Source organism: Dipodomys spectabilis, unplaced genomic scaffold (assembly GCF_019054845.1).
Source record: "Dipodomys spectabilis isolate Male_0828 unplaced genomic scaffold, ASM1905484v1 ptg000045l, whole genome shotgun sequence".
NCBI lineage: Eukaryota > Metazoa > Chordata > Mammalia > Rodentia > Heteromyidae > Dipodomys > Dipodomys spectabilis.
In genome coordinates this window covers 5,549,363-5,574,562 of record NW_024870722.1, presented here as the reverse complement: position 1 = coordinate 5,574,562, position 25,200 = coordinate 5,549,363, and the positions used below count along the sequence as shown (strand labels likewise).

The window sequence follows — 25,200 nt, the reverse complement described above, 5'->3', positions numbered from 1 at the left end:
TATTTGTCTATATCATGTGATCTTTCCATACACATATACACCGTGTAATCTTTGAATCAGCATTCATGTAGCTATCTCTTCCAACATTTATTATTTATTATTACACATACTAAAATCCCAAACATTTCTACTGCTTAGTGGCTTGGACTTCTTATGCACCTAAACAGTGAACTGAAATCCCACAGTTACTGTCACTAGGTTTTCTTTCTTAGTTTTAAACTGACAAATTAGTAATGTATTTTGAACATTACACAAGGTATACATGTATTATGCTTTGTAAATGTGTACAATTTTGTCTATCAGTTAAAACAAATTTAAATTTAAAAAAAGCACCAAAACTCTCAGAGGAAACTCTATCTAAGCTCTTGCATTTATTTATTTTTATTTTATTAAAGTAACAGATAACAGATGATAAGTAAAGAAAGGCTTTGTTAACTGGCAACTCCTTAATGCAACTACTTATAGATAATAATTTTAAAAACTAATTAAATAAAAAAAATTCTTGGAGAAAAGAAAAAGAAATGAATCCAGGACCAGATCCTGTAACGAAGGTCATTAATGTATCCTTGAATAATCTTTTTCATATTATGAATTAGAAATAAATATATATCCCCTGTTTCTAGTTATTATAAAGATAAAGAATAATTGAGCATTCCAGGGTGGGAGTTTCTTGGAAATTTTCTCTACAAAAATCTTTCCATCAACTGGAAGAAGGCTGGCTTTGCAAATCATTGCTAAAAATTCTAGATGCAAATACTGGAAGGCCTGGGACGTTCCTCTGCCCACAGATTAATTTTATAAATTACAACAAGGGAGACAAGAAAAGCATAAGATGTTCTGCAAATGTCTTGCAATGAGTTTTATGCTGTAGATGTTATGTCAACAAGACAGGTGCTATTAAATTACAAGAGGTGATCCAGTAGTACATTGTGAAATCAATTCAGTGGGTCATGACCAGTCTTTAAAAAAGAAAGAAAGAAAAAAAAGACAGAGCAATAGGATGAATTACAAGAAAAATAAGAGAAGCAATGAACATGATAAGAATGTGCTCAACTGGATGGTGAGGTTAAATATATACACACATATATATTTATATACACATATGTATATATACATACACACACACACACACACACACATATATTGCAATAGGGCTATTTTCTAAATTAGCTAGACGGCCTTTATGATGTTCCTGATGCTTCTTTATATTTATATGTATGTTATTTTGTGCAAATGTCTGTATCTGAATTCTTTTATCTAAGATCAGAGATTACTCTTTTATTTATTCAATGACTGTAACACACAGGTAATGTATTAAAAGACATATATCATAGTTAGTGGAAGCTTTAATCAATTCAAAAATAACTCCGAACAGAATTCAAATATTGGATGGATCACGTGTTTTTGATCCAATCTGCTATTTTTCTTCTTTTGATTGGAGAATTCAGTCCATTAATGTTTAGGGTTATTACAGAGAGATGTGTCATGTTTCCTGCCATTTTCTTCATTTCCTGTATTCATTACATATATATCACATATATATATATTCCTGTATATTATATATATATATATATGTATATATTCTTTTTCTATGGGGTCGAAGAATCTAAAAACATTTCTATTAGACAGACCTGTTGAGTAGTGACAGACAACACGATAAAGAAACTTCAAATGGAGTCACCATTGTCAGTCACAGCTGCACACACTTCTGCTTCTCTCAGGATAGATGGAGGGGTGTGGATGGAGAAACTCAAGGCACATTATCCCATAGCCTTATAACAATTGTTTCAGAGTCCGTGATGAAGGGAATCAAAGGCAAGCCATATTAGTTTTCTATTGCGGCATAGCTAATCAGTGGCTTAAAACAACACTCATTTACTATTTCATCTATTATTCCTGCAAAGGCAGGAATGGGGCAGGGTGGAGCTAGGCTCTCTCCTCAGACTCATGTGGCTGAGACTACAAATAATCACTGTAGTTAATTTAGCTTTAAGGCTTTATACTTCTACAGCATTAACTCTCAGTAGCAGAATCTGAGGCACCACCTGAAGCTTTCTATTCTGTATTATCTTCCTTCCCTGTGTCCAAATTACTATTAAAGATTCCTTCTCACCAGACAGGATGGCTTGGGCATCACTGAGGAGCTTATTGAAAAGCAGTCTTGGAGCCAGGCATGGTGTCTCATGCCTATAATCCTAGCTACTCAGGAGCCTGAGATTTGAAAAGCTCAGTTTGCAGCCAGCACCAGCAGGAAAGTTCATGAGACTCTTATCACCACATAAGCAAAAAGTTAGAAGTAGAGCTGTGGCTCAAGCAGTAGAGTGCTAGCCTTGAACAAAAGAGCTCAAGGACAGCACTCAGGCCCTGAGTTCAAGTCGTAGGACCAGCACATATATGGTCTTAGGCCATATTCCAGACCTAATGAATCAGAAAGCACAAAGAAACCTTCTAGAACACAGATATTTGAGAAGAACCAATTCAGCCTGATTATGCTACTTAAAATACAGAAGCTGATAAATGTACCTGAGGAAGTTACAGATAATCATAGATATGAATGGTCTTAAAAAAAAAGCAATACAAAAATCAGAACAAAGAATTAGTAGTGAACACTTCCTGGGTCATAAAAAGTTGTGAGACTAGTAAAAAGAAAAGGATACAGATGTTTCAAATGAGTTGACCTTCTACACTGACGATATCCATTGTCTTAATATAAGTTGGCCATAGTCATGTGACACATTAGTAATTCGGAGGCACATTACATTTGTAATGCTTATCTACTGAGATTAAGAAGATAGAGGAACTATTGACAGCATGATCTGGATTAGAGACAGACCTCCATGTGCTATACATCTCATTTTTGGCTGTCTCTCCCAGGAAATGGTTCTGCTGATAGCCTGGTTTACGCCTACTCTGTCCATTCAGTAGGCAGCACTATTTCTCACAATATCCACTTACCTCTTGGGGTTGTTGGTATTGAGAGGCCATCAGAAGGAAAGCCCGCTGGGCCTGGAAAGCTCCGTGCACCATTTCTGCCTATGGATAAAGAGAATGGCAGTTTGAATGTCTGAGTGCCTAAACAACTCATTACCATATAACCTAGCAGGTCCAGGCCTAGAATAGACCCGAGGAAAAAAATGTAAGCAGATGTTCACACAAAAACCTGTGTTTGTGGCAGCATTATTCACACTAATGTTAAAACAGCATGAAATGTCCACCAACTCATGACTGGATAAACCAAGTGTGATGTTGCTATAAAGTAGCATATTATTCAGCCTTAAAAAGAAGTATAAGACAGTCACATTCTCCAACATAGGTGAATCTTGAAAACATTATGCTGAATGACTGAAGCCCAGTCACAAAAGGGCACATTTGTATGATCCCATTTATAGGAAATGTCTGGAATAAGCAAATCTACAGAGACAAAATAGATTAGTGGTTGCCAGGGGCTGGCAGGAGGGAGAAATGGGACATGAACTGCTGATGGGTAGAGGATTTCTTTTGGGGGTGGGGTGCTGCGAATGTTTGGGAATTAGACAGTTTGTGATCCCACCTTGGTGACCCAGTAACTAGAACACATGGAATCACAAGGATGAATGTTAAGATATGTGCATTGTATCTCAACAAAGCTGTTTCCAACATTTGAGCCCCAGTTTTCAAAGAGGAGGGTGTCTCTCTCTCTCTTTCCAACTCTGCTCAAAATCTGTTATACACTTTCTATTGGGGGTTCGGGATTTAGATCAGGAAAAGAGCTCTTGCTCAGCAAGTGGAAGGCCCTGAGTTTGGTCCTTAGGCACTACAACAACAAACACGAAAAGCTAAACCCAAAGACTTTCTTTTGAAAAGAGAATTGTCTCTAAGACATCTCCATGAAGATCTGTTCACTGGGTGTCAAATGAACCCAGAAAATATATTTTAATAACATTTAATGTCTTTCATTTTTTTATTATCTTTAAGTAGTTGTACAAAGAAGTTCCCATTCTACAAGATGGTATATGAATACAAAGTGTCTGATAACATTGTCACCCATAGCTCCTAATCCCCCCCTTCTCTTGCTTTTCTTCTTTAAAAATGGAGAAATGGAGATTAGGTGATTACATAAATTTCACATTTCACAGTATTGTGGAATAGTAATACTTAGAGTCACAGACATATTTTCACCTTCACAAGGCAAATTGTCATTATCATGGTCTATAAAGTTTGTGAATTCTATGAGCTTTGACAATACAATTATTTCTTCCATATCAGGTGATATTTACATTTCTTTCCTTTTGCTTAGTGTAAGCTGTTCCTTCTTTCCCTCCATTTGATGTCTTAATAGAAGGGCTGGCATGTAGACTCAAGATTACCCTCCCCCCCCAAAAAGATATACATTTGGGAATGACGTTAATACATATTCTCTTCTCCTCACTCCCTACTCACGCTAAGTGTACCAAGAAAAAGTAATTTTAAATACCCCTACCACTCAGAATTAACTATATCTGAGTATTTGACCTAGGTGTAAGATAATACGTATTGGCTTGGAATAATTTGTTACAAGCAGCATGCTTTGAAAATTAAAGCTTTTTTTAATGCTTGACATCTTAGAGATAATCATGATTAACAGTAGATGAATGTCATTGTAATCAACTATTAAAATCCAGTGCAGGGGGGGTGGGTTGTATAGCTAGAGAGTACTTGCATAGCCTGGGCAGGGTTCTGGGCTTGAGCCACAGTTCCACAACTATTCAGAGACTTACAGATTAGAGTTATACTTAGTATTATTTTTTTAAAAAATAAAATTATACATTTTAATCATAATTGAATAACATTAGAGATGAAAAAGTAAAAGGGCTGTAAAACTTCAAAGAAAAGAATTTCAGCAGTATAGATGTTATTATGTCCTAAATTATCTTCCTAAGGTTAAAAAAGGAGTATAAAATAGAAAGAGATTGAAATAATGACATGCTTGCATTGCAAACAACACGCTATAATTTTCTACAATATTGGTTGACTGCTTGCTGAGAAAGATGAGAAAATAACTTCTTACCTTTTCCCCTCCATCCATTTCTGGTCTCCTACCTTCCATATTTTCTAGTTATTATTCTTATTCTGATAAGTTTTTGTCATTGATAGACTACCTGTAACCCCAATTTCCACAGTTGCATAAATGTTCTACATTTAAGCAAATGGAATGTGGTCACCACCATTTAACCACTTCTGGGTAATCTGAATGTTTTGTCATTGGTTGGATATTTGATATTGAGTATTTTCAATGAGGTTGAAAATACTCAGAGTTGCTCTCTTCTCTGAGGTTTAAGCATGCCTCCTTGCTGTCATCATGTCTGTGTTATTCTTGGTGGCTTTTCCTTCCCCATGGCTCAAGACGAGATGATGGCATTTGTCCAGTAGGAAACTGACTTACTCTGGTTTGATTCTGAGAGAATTATTTCTTTATCATTGAGGTTTAACAGCTTTATGATTTGGGTCTTGAACATTTCTATATTACTTTTCCTTTTTGGAATAGTTTTGGTCCTTTTCTCATTGCAGGGAAATTTCTTACTGTATTTTTCAATATATTTTCTGGTCTATTTATGAGAGCTTTTGCTAAGTGATTCTAGTACAGAGAGAGACAAAGGATGTATATTTTCCCTTATATGCAGAGGTTAGATTTAGCTTATAAACTTTCAAGTAAATATGTTAGGTGGTATATGTTAGAAGTGTATACAAATGTATTAATTAAAATATGATAGATTCAAGAGAGAACTTGAATACTGCAATTCCTTAGAAAGGCAAAGTTAAAACTCAGTAAAATAAAACACCAGGAAGTGGGTACTTGAGAGGGGTTGGGGTCAAGGGGGAAGGGGTATACAAGAGAAGAGAAGCAGGGAAGAATGTATTCAAGAATCTAGTATGTATCCTACAAAATTAAGAACAGGGAAGGAAGGGGTGAATAGGAAAGGGATGGTGACAATGTTGAAAGGGGTAACACTGATCAAGATACATTGATCAACATATCATAAACTGCCTTATTAAATGGCAACTCCTTTGTACAACTACTTAAAGTAAATAAAAAGGGCAAAAAAGAGATTCTAATGGTTGCTTCACACTGATTAATATAGAATGTCTCCACAGATTTTAGATTCTGTCCTTAATTACATTGCCTACCTAATTTCATTGTTACCTGTGATCACATATTTTTCTATTATTAAGCAAAATTTCAACAAGTCTCACCTATGTTAAAAATACAAACACTTTTTGTGCATTAATGCTATATTTAGTTTTTGACTTGTTAGATTTTTCCATTCTGTTTTTTTATTCCATAGATCTCTATATGTTTAAAGTTACTTTTATACTCTTGTTGAATTCTCAGAATATAAATTACATTCTTATTAAACGGCCATGAAGAATGTATTTCTGCTGCTTAAGTTAGTTTTCTTCAAGGATGCTACAGTTTGGATCTAGAGTGTCCACCAAAAGCTCATCTATAAAGCGTTGTGCCATAGTCCTTAGTGCTACTGGGAGAAGCTAGAATCTGAGAGGTGGGGCCTACTGGGAGGTCTTTAGGTCTTTGAAAGGGGGATCTTGAAGGGGATCCTGGCATCTTGCTCTCTTTTGCCTCTCATTTTTTCCTTTTATTGCAGACCATGAGGTGAACAAATTCTTCTGCCATAGATACACTCTTTTCTCACAGAACCAAAATCCATAAACCAATGGATTAATGATTTCAGGCGTTTTGTTTCAGTAATGAACACACAAAAGAAGAGTTGGGGCCTTTCTACTTTGCAGGCTATGCTGTGCCTTACCACATGACTTTTAGCTACAATGTTGATCTTTTTCATCTTGCCCATGCTTAACTCACTATGTCCAGATAAATGTTTTCAGATAAAACACAGGTGATTTCTTGAGTCTCTTGAAACCATATTGGAGACCAGTGTATTTTCTTTTCCATCAGCAGCTGGAGGTGAGATGCTTTGTGTGGTCTCTTCTTCTAATGGCCCATAGGAACGGAGAACAGGGAAAGTAATTGCTCCACAGTGGTGGTGTCCAAGCTTTACTTAAGTCTTTGGGTGCTGCTTACTCTGGGATTTCCCCCACTTATGAAATAGGCTCGTGCTATGACACTCAAGCGTGTTTGGAATTCTATGTAGCTAAGGCTGTCCTCAAACTCTTGAGATCCTCTTGCCTCAACCTTCCAAGAGTTAGAAACCAGTATTGCTCAACTGCTGTCTGTTACTGGTCTGTATTGCTTAGATTGTGTTTTTTTTTGTTGTTTAGTTTCTGTAAAGAAGTTGATTTATTTTATTTTACTTTTTAAATCCTGCATCTCCCTCATCCTTCTTTATTTGTGGAAAGAGAATTATTCTTTCCTAAAAAGAAATCTCCCCCAAGAGAATTCAGTATTTTTTGGTCACAGATTTATATTCTTTTTTCACTTAATGATTTCATCTTTACTCTTCTTGCTAGCTGCATATCTGTTAGGGGACAGCTTCTATTTCTGCTGTTTTGATTATAACTTACTTGTATGATATTTAGCTAAGAAGTGAATTGATATATTTTTAAGAGCAGAGTCCTCTTATAATTACATGAGGATTAGGTTAATTTCATCCCAGTGTCAATACCAGTGAATTTTCTGGGCTCCACGTATAAATATATTAACTCAACAGGAAATAACTAGGTTTTTATCACTCCATCCATGATGACATTTTAGCATCTATAAATTTTCCAAAATTTGTTCTAAAATGGGCACCTTTCCCTATTGCTTCTCATTGGCATTTTTCCCAAAAAGAAGATGCTTGAAATCAAACCAAGATTTGTAGACTGTTTACATTTATAATCACAAAAGCAATCCTCATCAACACAATAGATTGCTTAAAAACATTTTGAAACATATCATCTTCTTCCCTTCTCTTTTCCCTGGTCAAAGTATCAAATTTCTGATAGTAATTAGGGAAGAAAAGAGAGTTATTAAAATTTCACTGGCCTGGAGAACATTAAGGAATTCTGATGTTCCAAGCTGTGCCCATGTTTTCTCCATGAATCAAGACACATTTTTTTTTTCAGTGATTCAGAAGGACTGTAATGATCATACTTTCCCAAAAGAAAATGACAAAATTCAACTTTTCACAGGTTGGGTACAAATAAAATAACTGCAATTCTCCCAGCAACGATAATATGGAGATACCATTCTCATCTATGATAAGCCTTGCAGAGACTCTGAATTATTGTTGCCATGGGAACAGTGATCTGGGATGGCCTGACTTCTATAGTTGAAATTGTAGGCCAGAGGTGGCATTTAACAATGTTTTTGTAGCTATCCCAAGAAGAACACTGTTATTAGCCTTTTCTATTTTCCCTAGTAACAACATTTTGCCTGTTGCTAATAGAGCAATTTTCTGGCAGGTCTGATTAGTGAAGATGGGCAATTTCACTAATTAGTCTCTTCCTGCAAATGGCCTTTCACTCAACAATAGGCATTGTGGTTGGGATGGAGAATGGTTGGATACCTGGATGGATATCTGCTTCAAACCCTGTTCATTTTGCTTTGCTTCTATAGAAAAAGTCTGAATGAGGGTTTGAATGTCCCTTCTTTTAGCTCTGTGGAACTATGGACACAATTAGCTGATGCTGAACAACATCCATTTAGAGCATCATCAGTGCGCATGTCAAAGGACTGCCATTCTAACTTTAAGATATTCAGATCCACCAGCTTCTTCTTTCTGTAAAATTCCATGAGTCCCCTGCACCAGACAGCACCCTATTCAGGAACAATTTTACTGAACCTGCTGAGTCTGGTGGCTCTGAAGGGAGAGTTTGGCTCACTCAGACAGTTCAAAACATTGTGAAAGAAAAAGTCAAACGTAGGGCTTTTCAGGAAGAACAAATAATTGAGGGCTTTTTGCTGAGTTTGTCCATCACATGCATGCAGGGCTCTGAGTGCCTCAGTGACCTTTGTGTGGGAACATGTGGGTCTTTCTGCCCATGATCACGTGTGTGCAGAGAAGAGAAGGGTAAAAAAAAATCAAGGCTATGCATTTTATCTGTTTTATCAGTTAGGACTTTGGTAAGTGGGATTCTAAGGCAGACAGGTTGCTGGGATGTTGATTATTCTGTGGTTGTAGGGTGAAGAGCAGGAGGATGAATTCCAGTGATCAATTCAAAGCAAGCCTTGGGAAACAGCAAGCAGACACCAGCTAAAGATGACTTATTTTCATCTAATCCTCTTGGGAGAGTGTGCTGGTGCTCTGGGGAAACCCGATTGATCTCTGAATACCCACTAGAGCGTTGCAGCATTTCACGGGAAAAGCTACAGGCTGCAAAATCCCAAATGGGTGGTAAAATAAATACATCCAACTCGGAGAAAGGGCACAGGTAAGACTTGGAAGATGGAAAAGCAGCACTGAGGTGCAGGCATGTGCTGAAGGCCTTTCCAGATCCTTCTGATTATGCCAGCTCTCCTCCTGAGGACCGAAGGGAGAGAGTAGGGGCCCCCTTCCTCTGACTAAGGACAGGGTATCTGTTTATCTGTGTGATTTGCAGGTTCCTAGGCAGGTCTGCCTGACTTCTACTTCATAATTAGAGATACTGTATTCTACCTTGAAGGGGAACTTTTTTGAACGTTAGCCAATGAAGAAGTAAAAGGGACTATTTTTTGAGAGCAAAAAGGGGTGAAGGGAGGGAGGAAGGGATAGGGGAGAGAGAGAGAGAGAGAGAATGCAAGAATGCTAAAGATAACCTTCACCTATTTCCTGGTTTTGTTGAAAATAAGATGCGGTCATGGGGCCTGAACTCTAGGCCTGGGTGCTGTCCCTCAGCTCTTCAGTCAATGCTAGCGCTCTACCACCTGAGCTATAGCACCATTTCTGGCTTTTCTGCTTACGTGGTGCTGAGGAATCAAACCCAGGACCTCATGCATGCAAGGAAAGCACTCTACCACTGAGCCACCTTTGTAGTCCTGATGTCTAATCTCATAGTCATGAACATAAGCACTGATCCCTTAAAGTTAGATTTTAGAAGACATCTGAGATGACACATTATGAACATGAAAGAAAGGAAAAAAGCTTAATTGAGTCAGTGGGTCTCTCTTGAATGTATGTTGGCCTCAGTCCCACCTGTGGAGTTTCCAAATCAGGTAATTTGGGTGAGCTGAGACGTTGCATTTCTGACAAGTTCCCAAGGGCTCCGGACCACACAGAAAGCTATAGGTTCTAATGATATCCGCCATGCTTTGTCTATTACTTTGTCTCTCATTTCCACCTTGTTTTTCATAGTAGCTGAGTTAGCACAACCCCTCCTAAGGCCTCTCACTTGAGAACTGCACACTCAGCCCATCAGACAGGGCTCATTTCATTCAGCATTTGTTTTTTCTTTTGTTGCTGTTGTTTGAAGCAAAAAGATGAGGAAGGCTGGCAGGGGGCGGGGGTGAGGGGTGGGGGGTGGAGGGTGGAAAAGAAGTATTTTTGCCCAAGGTTACAAAGCCAGTTAGTGACCAAGTCAGAGGCAAGAATTCCTAACTCTAGATTTCTAATTTTTCTTTTATTATCAAGGAAGGGACTTGAAGCATGAGAAAATGGGAAAGTTTGGCAATTAAAAAAAATGCCAGTCTAAGGATCACAGTTCAAAGCCAGCTCATGCAGAAAAGTGTCTGGGACACTCTTATCTCCAATTAATCACACAAAGAGCTGGAAGTTGCACTGTGGTTCGAGGGGTAGAGTGCTAGACTTGAAAGTAAAGGAGCTCAGGAAACAGCACCCAGGCCCAGAGTTCAAACCCACGGCTGCCTCTCCCCTCCAAAACATGCCAGATCATGTAAGCTGGATGTAACTACAGTGTCAGGACAACATTATTTTGAAAAATATCAGCAAGGCTGACTTTGAAGCCCTGACTACTTGTCTAATGGAAGACAACAAGTTAGGCATGAGCTAAGCCAGGCATGAGAACTATCACCACCCAGCAGTATTTATAAAACAGTCGAATGAGCACTTTGCCTCTGTGCTGAGTACAGGACAGTGCAGTAATGGGGGAGTACAAAAGAAGAGTCAAAAGAAAGAAAACAAGAGCCCTGGGTAAAAAAAAAGTGCTAATGGTGTTTGGGAGCAGTTGCTGCTGGCTAAGGAAAGAATGCTTCCTGCCCTCCCCACACACAGGGAAAGCCTGGATATGGACTTGTAATCGCTTCAAGAGTTCTCATTTCTTATAAAGGGTTTGGATAAAGCCCAGACTTTTGCCTGGTTTACAAAGCCCTGTACAATCAGTCTTATCTGCATCAGAGCTATGATTCCTAAGTACTCTCTGTTCCAATCCTGGGGTGGTCTCCCAAGTACCCCAGCACTCTGCTTCAAAGAGCCCTGGGAACAAGAAATTTATTTATATACCCACAGCCTGTCTTGCACAGCATTTTTTTTTTTTTTTTTGCCTTTCTGAAAAAGACACCAAGATGTAGAGAAGATGGTGAATTTCCCAAGGTTGATAGACAAGGTGTAAAATTGTCCAGTTCTCCTCATCCGCAGAGTGTTCTTTCCTTCATCTCATATAGATGATCACTTCGGATTAACTGTGAACAGTATCCAGCCCTGCACTGCTTCCTCAGTGACTCAAGTCCCTAAAGAGTCAGCCTTTCATGTTATTTTATTTTTGTTTCCTCTGCTGAGTGGGGTTTGTGAACCATAGATAATCTATACGTACCTCCTGCTTCATGTGAATTCTACTCACTGTGGAGAGGATGGAAAATTCAGCTCAGGAACGGAGTGAATTTGATGGCAAGTAGTCAAGAAGCAACAGATGGGGGATAGACTCATCCTGAATCACTGATGATGATGGTGTATTCTACGGGCATTTGTTTTAGCCCAAGGTCTGAGTGATGCAAACCTTGTGCCCAGTCAATCATGGTTAGGGAGAAAGCAGTTTCTTAGGCTAGACTCCCTGATTCTGAACAGAGAGGTTCTCTAAAGTTGTCATGAATGCCTCTGGGTAGTGCTGTTCTGTCTGCTTCCTCATCAACATCCCAAGTAGACTCAAGGGGTCTACTTCAATGTCCACCTTCCTCCTTAAATCTCTGTCCCCACCTTATTCCTTGCCTGAATAAGTATTCAAGAATTATTGAACAGTCTGATGACACACGTGTAATTTCAACTACTCAGAGTTTGAAGTAAGAGGACAGAAGTCTGAGGCCAGACCAGGCAAAAGCATGAGACCTTATCTAAAAAAAAAAGAACTAAAGCAAAAAAAGGATTGGAGGCATGGCTCAATTGCTAGATGCTTGTCAAGTGCAAGGTCCTGAGTTCAAATCCCAGTGTTACCAAAATGGGGAGAAAAACTGCTGGAAAGGGGTACAGGCATGGGACAGCATGGTCAGGATTTCCAATGAATATAAATTATTATGAAGTTTAAACTCGACAAATGTCAATATATATAAGTAGTTGATGGAAAAACTAGAATATTTCCATCTATGTCCAACTTCAGCCACCAGAGCGAAGAGTTAAACTATTTGTTCCCCTCCATCTTCTTTTTTTTTTTTTAAATTTAATTTAATTTTATTTGTGAACATACTGTACAGAGGAGTTACAGTTACATGGGCAGGATAATGCGTACATTTCTTACCAAGCATTGCAGCCTCCTCCTTTGTTTACCCTTCACATCCCTTCCCAGCCTCCCCCCTCCTCCCCTCCCTCCATCTTCTTTTTAAATGAGGAAAGCATCTGTTTTATTTTTTCAGGGGGCATTTTGGAACGCCCATCCCAGCGCCATCCTCTTGGTGATCTACCATCTTCCTGCGATGGGGGCTGGGGTGCTCTAGGTGAGGTAGGGTGTTATGAATGCCATGCAGATGCAGTCATCTGGAGGAGCCAATGATGAGACAGTGATAGAAGGGATTCTGCAGCAGGAAGCACTCTGTTTTCAAAGGATTTCTCAAAAATAGCAAAGTCCTCTAATGATGCTCTTTCTTCCACTACATAAGATGTGTGTGTGTGTGTGTGTGTGGTGTTTGTGCGTGCCAGTCCTAAGGCTTGAACTCAGGGCTTTGAATGCTGTCCCTGAGCTTTGCTTTTTATTTTTTTTTCCCTTCTTCAAAGCTACAACTCTACCGATTTGAGTCACAACTCCATTTCTGGCTTTTTGATAATTCATTGGAGATAAGAGTCTCCCGGACTTTCCTGCTCAGGCTGGCTTTGAAATGAGATCCTCTGATCTCGGCCTCCTGAGTAGCTAGGATTACAGGCGTGAGCCACTGGGACCTGGCTCATAAGATTTTTATCCTTTGTATGTGTTATTGCTATTTTGGTTTCATGGTATTTATATGGAGGAGGTTCTTGAAAGAGAGGAAAAAGATTGGGAGGAGCCTAAAGCAACACCCCATGGATCCCTTTATCCTGCCACAGCTAAGAATAAAACATTCAAGTACAGAATGTTTCTTCACTATTTCTTGGGTTTCCCACGGACTTCTGCCTATTTAGCATGTTAAGTTTAGGAATCCCCTCTCTCTCTCTTCCCAGTGCTGTTAGGAAAATGGCACAGACGAGCAAATCAGAATCTTCAATGACAAAGAAACTAGTATGTGTGCTTGTGCTAAAACTTGTTCTCAGGGAAAGAGCTGTTCTGTCAGTAACATAGTCTTAAGTTAGGAGTTAAGACATCAGATCGACTACTGAAATTGCTGAGTTGAGGCAACAGAAGGGCTACATTTTGTTTGGACCATATCTGGCCTATCATTCCCACCAGCATCTTCATCATCACCTGGATTCCCTGCAGCCTGCCAGGGAATGGCATGAGCCATTCGTCCCTATAGATGATCATATGATTTGATCTTATTGAGAACACAAGACTGTACAAGTGGCTTTTAAGATAAAGAGACATGCCATCATGAAATAAATATGCATGCCGCCTATGGATGTTATCACTGGTAGTGAGTGTATGAAAGGTGTTTGTTCTCTTCTTCATAGATCAGTTGTCAAACTTTCCTAAATTGCCTGTAATCCTCGCTACTCAGGAGGCAGAGATCAAGAGTTCAGAAAAGAATTCATCAAAAATTTTGTAAGATCCTATTTCAAATATAAAAATCTGGGCACAAAGGCACGTGTCTGTCATCCCTGCTATGTGGGAAGAGTAAATAGGAGGATCATAGTTTCGTCTTAAATATGAGACCCTATTTGAAAAAAATAATGAAAGTAAAAATGGTTAGGGATGTAGCTCCCTGTGGGCCCTGAGTTCAAACACCAGAACTGCCAAAAAACAAGTATGAAATAATAAGCTTATATAATAATAAGTTTAAATTAAAAAGTCTGAAATAATAAGTTTAAATAATAAATTTCTGAGTAAAACATTATTATTTAATGCCACATTTAGAAATACTTTGAGTACCTGCTATGTGCCTAGGTACAATATCAGATATAAATCAGGGAAAGCCAGTCAGGAATGCAGAGAATAATTAGTGTGGGGGTAATACGTGTAAGGTGTTCATTGTATGGACATGATAGGATTGCTGGAATTAACAACCTTTGGCTAAAATGGTTTGACAAAACACAGGAATCAGGAAGGGGAGTTGTGGTTCAAATGGTAGAGTGCTATCCTTGAGCAAAATAGCTCAGGGACAGTGCCCAAGCCCTGAATGCAAGCCATAAGACTGCGACCAAAGCAAAACAACAACAACAACAACAAATAAAAACCAGAACAGACCAGGAATCAATCTCATAATAAAAAGAGAACACAAGGATAACTGCGCTCATTTTGGATAAAAGACTTCCTTTTCTCCAGAATCTAGGAAGCAAAGGGCTTGGTACTCAGTCATTTCTCACCAGCATCTCTTAACATGAGTCTCACATGCTCTGTAGCTCTCCAAGACAACAGGCATTCTGCAAGAGCTTACAAGCTCAGCCACGACTGCACAATAAAATGGAGCCTGAATTTACAGTCTGACTCGGGGAAGGAAACAATAATGTCACCCTCTACTTATTTTAAAAGTATGTTGGCAACACTCCACTAAATCATAAAGATGAGTTAATTTAAAGACTTGCCTGCTCAAATAGCAACCAAGTCTCAGTTAATTTCAGGCTCTGCCTTAGCCAAAGCCATCTATCAAAAAGGCAATAATTTTATATTAGGTAATTGTTATAAATTAATATTTTTACTGCCCTTAAGACTTTACTGATTTTTTTTCTTCTTCTTCAATCATTGGTAGAAAGGAGGCATGCTTATTAAATAGGGCTAAATAGTTTTGGAGTCTAGAAAAAAAGATGAGTAGGTAGATTGAGAATGTCAGTGTTAGACTACTAGGTACATTTTATAGAAAAAAAATCATTCAGGCACGGATAATAAATGAGGTTTATTCTTCATTAATAGGACTGTTGCCTAGGCAACCTCCAGCTCACAAAAGTATTTACATCAGCCCCAGCGCAATTTTCTGACACTGAGGAACAGCTCTATAGTATCACTTCACTTCTACCTCCAAGCCTGGGAATTTTATTATGAATCTCAGCTGCATTATTCCTCTCAGTTAAGGTGACCTCAACACCCCAGCGGTCCATCCAACACATGTCCTAGTCAACCCCATTTTCAACAGATTTAAACATGGGCTCTTGATACAGTGAATAGATCCATAGGAGACCTGATTAATGGCTTTCTTTTGAGAAAAGAGAGAAAAAAAAGCAAGCTTTCCTATTATGAGTTGTTTTTATTTTCCTGCCTGTCCAGCAGAGGGCAAAGTATTTTAAAGCATCCAGTGTCATGCATATTAATGTGCATTCAAATCACGCATTGTTTTCCTGAAACTTTTATTTTCCTAATGCCTAATTATCACTAAGAGCTGAAAGCACTTTCAACCACTGGGAAAGCATGAATTATACAACAATGTATGTGTGTGTGTGTGAGGGGGGTGCATGTGTGTGTGTGTATGTGTGTGTATGTGTAGGGGGATAATTTGGCAATAAGTAATAGGGAACATTTGCCATGGGCCTAGAAGAGTTTTAGGAAATTTCCTGGGGAAAGTAATTGTATAGTTTAAAAACAATGATTGTGTAAAGATACCCACCACAATTTGATCAAATGTCATTGGGGGGGGGGGGCTTTTCTTTTTTTATTATATATATTTTTATTGTAAAAAATGCTATATGGAGAGGTTACAGTTACATGAGGAGGATAATGAGTACATTTCCTATCAAGCATTGTTACCCCCTCCTTTGTTTTTTCCCTACCATCCCTTCCTCAATTCCTCCTCCCCCTCCTCCAAATTGTAAAGTTTTTTTTCAACATAGTGTCCTGTACATCTCATCGTCACAATGGGTCAACCCTTATCCCCATTCAAGCATTCAGCTACATCCCTTCCCCTCTCCACATTACGAAAACGTATATGCAAGATGCAGAACTCCAGAATCACATACAGTGAAAACACGATAATAATGTGGGGGAAGAACATACAAAAGAAACAAAAGAATCACATAGTGCATTGTAAGTACATTGAAAACCATAGCAAGAAAGAAAAAACCACATGTGTTCCTGTCTTGGGGTATATTTCACTTAAATCATCTTATATGGTCATATGTACATAGCCTCTAACCCTCTCTGCTTGTCCTAGACATGTACTAGTCATTGCAAATAAGGGAAAGCATGGGACCTATGTTTCTTTGGGCCTGGCTTACTTCACTTAATATAATTTTTCCCAAATCTTTCCATTTCCTACCAAATGGGGCAATGTCATTCTTTCTGACGGAGGCACAGAATTTCATTATATATATGTACATACATATGTACATACATACATACACACACCACATTTTCTTGACTCATTCATATACTGGGGGGCATCTGGATTGGTTCCATATCTTAGCTAAGGTGATAATGCTGCAATAAACATGGTTGTGCTGGTAGCTTTGGTATAACCTTGTTTGTGTTCATTTGGGTAAATGCCCAAAAGTGGGGTTGCTGGGTCATAGAGGAGCTCTATGTGGAGTCTTTTGAGGAACCTCCATACTGCTTTCCAAAGTGGTTTAACAAGTTTACACTCCCACCAACAATGCAGTAAGGGTTCCCTTTTGGCCACATCCCCTCCAGCATCTGTTGTTATTAGAGTTCTTGATTCTAACTGGGGTGAGACGTGGTATCTCAGTGTTGTTTCGATTTGCATTTCTTTTATGGCTAGGGAAGTTGAGCATTTCTTCATGTGTCTATTGGCAAAAAAAATCTCTTATATCCTCTTCAGAGAAGTCTCTCTTTAAGTCTTTAGCCTACTTATTAATCGGGCAGTTGTTTCTTTGAGGATTTGTTATTAGGGGGATTTAATTTTTTGAGTTCTAAGTATATCAAATATCATTTCTTAAAATGATTACAAGTATACTTGGTGACTCTCTTTTCTAGGACAGCCCTGAGGGAGACTAGCAAGGAGTTCAATATGTGATTTAAGAAACGTTTGTCAGGGTCTAATTTTGAGGGGGATCACTTGTCTCAACATAGTTGTGGATATATATGTATTTTGGGGGAGCAGTTGTGGGGCTTGAACTCTGGACCTGGGTGCTATCCCTCAGCTCTTCAGCTCAAGGCTAGCATTCTACACTTGAGCCACAGTGCCACTTCCAGCTTTTTCTGCTTATGTGGTGCTGAGGAATTGAACCCAGGGCCTCGTGCATGCACGAGAACCACTCTATCATTGAGCCACCTTCCCAGCCCTGATCCTATATTCTTGTACTTACAATATTACACCTATATATAAGAACTGTGCCTTGCTTGTTTCTTTTTAGTGGGGGATTGAACTGAATTTGGTACTAGGGATTGAACTCAAGACTTACCTTGCAGCTGGGATAACAAGTGCTCACCACCTTGCCCAATGATTGAGTGAGGAAAAAGTCTTACAGACTTTTATGCCCAAGTTGGCCTGGAATCATGTTCTCCTTATCTCCATTTTCCAAGTAGCTGCGATTAGAGGCTTGAGCCAATACTCACCTTAGAGTGTAACTTTTAAATCAATTATGCTATAACCAAAAAATACTACACAGTATTTACAAATGATAATGTACACCTCAATTTACTGACATGGAAAGAGCCCGAAACATATGGTCTGAGTTAAATAAGCAGACCACAGAAACAGTATATGCTGAAAATTCTGCGCAATCTATGACATAAACTGTTCACTGTAATTTAAAATGCTTGGTATAGAACTCTTCTAAACAACTCATTATTGAAATTTATATTTAAAAAATACCAGAGATTTGAAAAAGTTAAAAATAGTATTTCTTAGGGCAAGGGAAAAAGAAGAGAAAAGACCATTGTATATTTAAATCCATTTGCTTTTTCTGACAGCCATGAGTATCCTTAAAAGTTTATATTCTTAACAAAATCATTCTTCTAAATTCACTTCATTTTCCAACACAATCAGTGTGTAACTGTACAGATTGGCCCTTTTCAAATTAACTATTTTTTTTCTAACACTTGAGGAATAGAAACTACTTTGTCAACATGCAGTAATGGCTTTGTGGTTGATGATTGTTGGAGCTGAACAAATAAAAGATGTCTGACTACTTTAGGACCACTCAGAAAAAAAAATCAGGGACAAGAAAGTACTTCTGGTCTAGAATGTACTATCTTGACAAGTGTTACCTTTTCCCTTTGTGTTATCTAAACTATGTTCTTAGGCAACTTTTAATGCATGTATACATGTCTTATAGGCTCAAGTTGAAAACAGATTCTAAAAGATTAAGGCAGCAGTTACCTACAGAGAAAGGCCTTTAGTCTGGCAGGAGCTTGGTAACTATTCCTTACTTGCGAATGACTGAAATTACAGTGCTGTGTACAGAGAAACTATGAGCCCAAGATTTACATAAGCCTGAGATTCAATCCATTGTACCCATGATGAAATGGTAAACCATGGCTATTTGCCTAGTCTCCCAGAGGCTTGGATTCTTTCTTAAAAAGTTATTTGAAAATGCTAAATACAAAAGGCTTACACAGTTACATATATCAGGCAAGGAGTACATTTCCTTTTGGATAATGCCACCCTTTCCCTTGCTCTCTCCCAGTTTTTCCCTCCCATCCCACCCACAACTTCATTTTCAATGTGGTTTCCATTGCTGCACTTATTTACCCTTTGTTCACTCATTTCTGTACACTCCCAAAGACATATAGACAAACAAATAAGACAAAAAGAAAACAAGAACAGTAATAAAGAAAAAAAATCTTGTTCCATTTCCTGGAATTCATTTTGATACGTACTATTTTGTATGATCGGATGTACATAGGCATTGTGCCTTTCTGTTTCTCTCCTAAGAATATCCTCCTTTACTCTCACTGTGTGTGAATGCTTACAGACCTGCAAAATTTATTATGATCCAGTGTATTTTAGATCTAGCTTCTACATCTGAGGGAAAACGTGCACCGTTTGTCTCTCTCAGCTTGGCTTACCACACTTAACATGATTTGTTCTTGGATTGTTCTAGGAGGTTTGGGTTCTTTATCCTGAATGTTGTCAAGGATTCTTTTTCTTAAGGATCAAGTGAAATAAAATGATTACAGTAACCATGCACAGTGCCTGACAGAGAGGGCCCTCAATTAATCTTTCTTCTGTTTTACAACTGCAGAGAAATATAACATAAGGCAGAGGAATAAAGCTGATCTTCACTGAGTCTAAAATTTAGCAAAGAATCAGCTATTCTCATTCATCAACCACTGTCTACACATCATCAACCCATCTAAACTGAGATCTTACTGCAGGGGCCTAACCATGACAGGTCTTTTCTGGTTCAACTCTAGTTCTCTGTTCTCCACCAATGCCCAGGCACCTGAGTGCCCTGAAACCAAGCTTTGAGGGGTTGGTGATATTTCTTGGTGATTTTGTCTTTTGTTCCGCAATGATATCACTTTCAGGCAATACCTAGTTTCCACGATCTTTTTCTTCTAGCACCAAATATTCCCTCTTTCCTCTCCTAATAATAATAATAATAATAATTAATAACAACAAATTCATGGACATGTACAAAGAAAAACTTTCACTAATCTCACTCCATAAGCATTATTAATGTTAGCAAGTCAATGAATATCTTTCCAGACATTCATTTTTATTTAATTTTTTTGTGCCAGCTCTAGGGCTTGAAATTGGGGCTTTAGTGTTGCTCTTGAGGGTTTTTATTTTATTTATTTATTTTTGCTCAAGGCTACCTCTATACCACTTTGAGCTACACTCCCACTTCTGGTTTTCTGGTGGTTAATTGGGGATAAGTGTCATGGGCTTTCCTGCTTGGGCTGACTTTGAACCATGATCTCAGATCTCAGTCTCCTGAGTAGCTAATAATACAGATATAAGCCCAGATTGCATTTATTTATTTATTTATTTATTTCACCTGTGGCGCTTGAACTCCATCTAGGCCTGGGTACTGTCCCTGAGCAATTTGCTCAAGGCTAGTGCTCTAACACTTTGAGCCATAGTTCCATTGCTAGCTTTTGAGTGGTTAATTGGAGGTAACAGTCTCACAGATTTTCCTGCCTGGGCTGGTTTCAAACCATGATTCTCAGATCTTATCTTCTCGAATAACTAGGATTATAGGAATAAGCCACTGGTGCCTGGCTGGTTTTTGTTTTTTGAGACAATTCACATATAGTGCAATTTGCCTAAAGTATCTTACCATGTGCACAGTGTTGTTCAGCTCCCACATCAATCAATTTTAGAATCCGCTCAAATTATTTTTCATGTTTTTAAGTGTGCAATTTTAAATTTTTAAAATTTTATCATAATGTGATGTCAGAGAGGTTACAGTTACATAAGTAAGGCAATGAGTACATTTCTTATCTAATATTGTTACCCACTCCCTCCTTTTCTCCCATTTTCCTCCTCCTCAATTTCCTCTCCCCCCGTTACAAAGTTCATTTCCAATATAGTATCTTTTGAGTATTGCTGTTGTATTGGTTCACCCTTTATCCTTTGCTTCACCATTATGTTATTTGTCCTTTCCCCAAATCAGATAAACCTATATACAAGACACAAGGTACCAAAATCATATACAGTGACAATGGAATAAACCCAAGGGGGGGGGAGGGGAAACAAAAGAAAAAAAAAGAACTAACTACACCTAGTACATTAAAAAAACAAAAAGAAAAAAAAAAGAAAAAAACAAAACTCTTGTTTCCATATCTTGGCGTTCATTTTCCTTCATTCTTTTTTTTTTTTGGCTCGGTCATGGGGCTTGAACTCTGGGCCTGGGCGCTGTCCCTCAGCTCTTTAGCACAAGGTGAATGCTCTACCACTTGAGCCACAGTGCCACTTCTGTTTTTCTGAGTGGTTTATTGGAGATAAGAGTTTCACAGACTTTCCTGCCCAGGCTATCTTGGAACCATGATCCTCAGATCTCAGCTTCCTGAGTAGCTAGGATTACAGGCGTGAGCTACCAGTGCCCGTCTCTTTCATTCTTTTTAAAGGCATTTTAGAATGATGTTCTGGAGCTTATCTATATTTTAGCAGGTACAAGTGTTTTCACTCTTTGTCTCTTTGTCACTACCTGTCTCTTTTTGGTGCTGGTCTTGGGGCTTGAACTCCACTCTGGGTGCTGTCCCAGTGTTTTTTTGTTCAAGCTTGAGCCACAGTTCCATTTCTGGCCTTTTAGTAGTTAACTGGAGATATGAGTCTCATGGACTTTCCTGCCTAGTCTGGCTTTGAACCATGATCCTCAGTTATCAGCCTCCTGAGTAGCTAGGTGTGAGCTACTGGTGCCCAGCTCTGAACTTTATTTTAAATAAAGCACATATGTCATGTCCTTACCCTGTTTCAATTTCTGCTTCAGTAGTCTCAGAAAATCTTTCCCTCTTTTTTGGTCCCACTTGTGAATTTCAGTGTCCCCCTTACAATGGTTGCTAAGAATTGAAGGAATGTAACTGCAAGTAACAAAAGACAAGCCTTGTTGGTAGTGAAGGTAGACAGGAAGCAGGTTCAATTTTAGCTGGAAGCATCTAGAATCTATGTAAAAATCTCATCTGTCTTTACAGCTCCTCAGGTATCAGCACATGTAATTAACAACTTTTGTTTTGCATTATTGTTTTCCAGCTTCATTTAACTAAAACATGATGGAGGAATTTTTTCTAGCACCTTGCATTACATAAGTAGTGCTTAGAAACTTCTCATCAAGCCTTTGCCTTTAACTATCACATCCATCCTAGATGTATTTCTGTAAAATAAAAGATGAAATAAGAATAAAATAGAATAAAAAAACCCACCTAGACATACAAGCCAGACATAGTGATTCAAGTGTATAATCCCAGCTTCGCTGGAGGTAGAGATGAGGATCATAGTTCAAGGCCATCCTGGGAGAGAAGTTAGTGAGATCCATCTCAATCAATAAGCCAGGGGTGTTCATATGCACCTGTCACCCCAGCTACATGAGCGGCAGGAGGATGCCAGTCTGAGACCAATCCCCTAGTAAAACTTAAGATCCTACGTGAGTAAAAAATGAGAAGAAGCATGGTTCAGGAGGTAGAGTGCTTACCTCACACGTGCTGAGTTCAAAGGCCCCGAGTGCAAACTTCAATACTGTCAAACCCCAAAACAAAGCAAAACAGCAATGACAAATATATATTAAACCCCCAATTTTTCAATTGTGAAATTTAGGAGTCTTTAAATTGCTCTTTTAAAAAATTATAATTTTATTGTTGTGATTAGGGGTTATAGAGAGGGGTTACCATTTCATAAGTCAGATAATGAGTACAATTCTTTTTGGACAGTCACTCCTTCCTTCACTTTCCTCCAGTTAAAATTACTCTTTGAATTGCCATAAAAGTCTTCCTAGAAATTTCTGTAGTTAGTAACTAGGCTGTGGATAGCAGCCATGGGCAGACTATGGGGACTTGTGCTGGGCTATATTCTGGCATAAGAATGGAGCCACTCAGGGCTTACGTTAGATCTTGGGAAAATGACCTCTAAGTTTTCAAGAAGTGATTTACAATGAATTTGGAGGGCAGGGAGGAGGATGCCACTGGAAAGTTTAGGATGTTCTGTATTTGGTAGCTTGAAGTAATCACGTTCTACCCAGCTGTTTACAATTATATAAACACAGCTCAAGACTCTCAAAACCAGAGAGATCTGATTATTGGAAGTACACAGTAATATTCCAGCCAAGAGTTTTAATTTCTCAGCATGCTCTTTAAGACTTGAGAATTATTGCTTGCCCGATCTCTTATCTTTGAAAGGCAGTGATTGGAGGGAGGGGCAACCTGCCAAAACTCAATCCCAAAACAAAACCAAACAAATTCTAGTTCCTTTTAAACTCTAACCTTCAGTTTCAAATACAGTATGGTTCATAAGACTATCTCATCTCAAGCAGAGTCCATGGGATTTCTATTGGCAGTGACTGCAAGTCAATGAACGTATTGCTGAATTTACTTGTTGCTTACATATGCTCATCTTGCTTTTTTATTTTATATTTTTTTGTATGCAGTCTTTGGTCTTGAACTCAGGGTCTGGGCGCTGTCCTTGAGATTTTGTGCTCAAGGCTAGCATTCTACCACTTGATCCACAGCTCTACTTCCAGCTTTTTGGTGGTTAATTGAAGGTAAGAGGTTCATGGACTTTAACTGCCTGGGCTGACTTTGAACCATGATCCTCAGACCTCAGCCTCCTGAGTAGATTACAGGAATGAGCCACTGGCATCCACCTTTCTTCTTTTATTTTTGCTGGTACTGGGCTTGAACTCAGGTTCTCGTGCTTCCTTGACTTGCTTGTTCTACCACTTGAGCTATACCTCTAGCCTGGCTTTACGCTAATTAATTAGAAATAAGAGTCTCAGGGAATTTTCTGGTCAGGTTGGTTCTCAGCCATAATCCTTCAGGTCTCAGGCTCTTACATAGCCAGGATTGCAGGCATGAGCCCCAGTGCCCAGGTCATCTTACTTCTTTAAGCTGCTTAACTCTTTCAGTAGCTGCCTTTCCTTTACTATAAAACAAGAATGTGAGGAAGAGATTGAAGAGGTACAAGGTAAGTATTCAGGCCTTTGATAAATTTAGTGTGTGTGTGTGTGTGTGTGTGTGTATTTTCAAGCAAAGCCTGTAGACACACAGTAATAATGGTCTATTTTTTTCCTAACTTGTGTCTATGCTTCTTAATATATCATTTACTGATTTATGACTAAAATGTGGCCTTGATGATTTATTTTTAACTGCTAGGCTAGTCTGGATTTGACTTTTTATTTAAATTACCAGCCACAATAAATTCAACCATCCCTGATTCAAATATACATCAATAATTTGACTCATTTAATATTCATTCAGCAAACGTTTATTAGCCATTTGCCATAGGCACAGACTAGACAATGAAAGACCATGAGGAAAACAATGTAAGTTTCTGGAGCCTTGCAATAAATCCAACACTAACTGGTTGGCATAAAGCTATAGGTCACATCTCCTTCCCATACAGTAATCTATTTCAACTAAAAGCAGTTAAAAATCAAATATTGGCATTTCAAGTACCTTCCTATTTTAAATATTTCTATTATTATTTATGTATTTATTTTTGTTGGTCATGTGGCTTGAACTCAGGGCCGGGGTGCTGTCTCTGAGCTCTTTTTGCTCAAGGCCAGCGCTCTACCACTTTGAGGTACAGCTCCACCTCCAGTTTTCTGGTGGTTAGTTTGAGATAAGAGTTTCATAGACTTTCCTGCCCCAGGGTTGGCTTTGCACCAGGATTCTTGCATCTCAGCCTCCTGGGTAGCTAAGATTATAGGTGTGATCCACCAGAACCCAACATAAATATTTCCTTTAAAAAGAGTTTTCTGGAAGGGAAAATGCTTATACAGCAAACACATGTGAGTGACACATTGTTAGTTCATTGAATATATCATCAGGATATTTGATATTGATGTATTAAGGGGATTTGAAATATATATATATATGTATATACACCTATATTGTCAGGTTTTAAAATGAACTGTATTAAACCATAATACAAACAAAACTGGAGAGCTCGCCATGGTAACACATGCCTGGAATCCCAGTAGCTGGAAGTCTGAGATGAGAGAATTGTGAGTTTGAGGCCTGCCTGGAATAAAGCAAGACTCTGTCTCCAAAGAGGAAAAAAATAAGTAAATAACCAAATCTGGAAGGGAAGGAGGGAAAGTATATTTTGTTCTTGCTGTATGCACAGAATGATGCATGGCCCAGAGCACACAGGTGATGGACAGATACTGTGTGTTTTCATATGTGGTGAATACAAGGTTAGAGGAATTCTTGGGTGAAGTGTGTGTGTGTGTGTGTGTGTGTGTGTGTGTG

At 38.6% G+C, this 25,200-nt stretch overlaps 1 protein-coding gene across 1 annotated transcript in view; it reads right to left on the bottom strand.

Annotated features, from left to right (window-relative positions):
* Cap2 (cyclase associated actin cytoskeleton regulatory protein 2) overlaps positions 1-25,200 on the bottom strand; it is a 124,616-nt gene that overhangs the window by 64,020 nt on the left and 35,396 nt on the right. Inside the window, exon 4 of the mRNA XM_042678524.1 lies at positions 2,956-3,033. Coding sequence (XP_042534458.1) covers positions 2,956-3,033 — 78 coding nt within the window. The remainder of the gene's footprint in view (positions 1-2,955; positions 3,034-25,200) is intronic.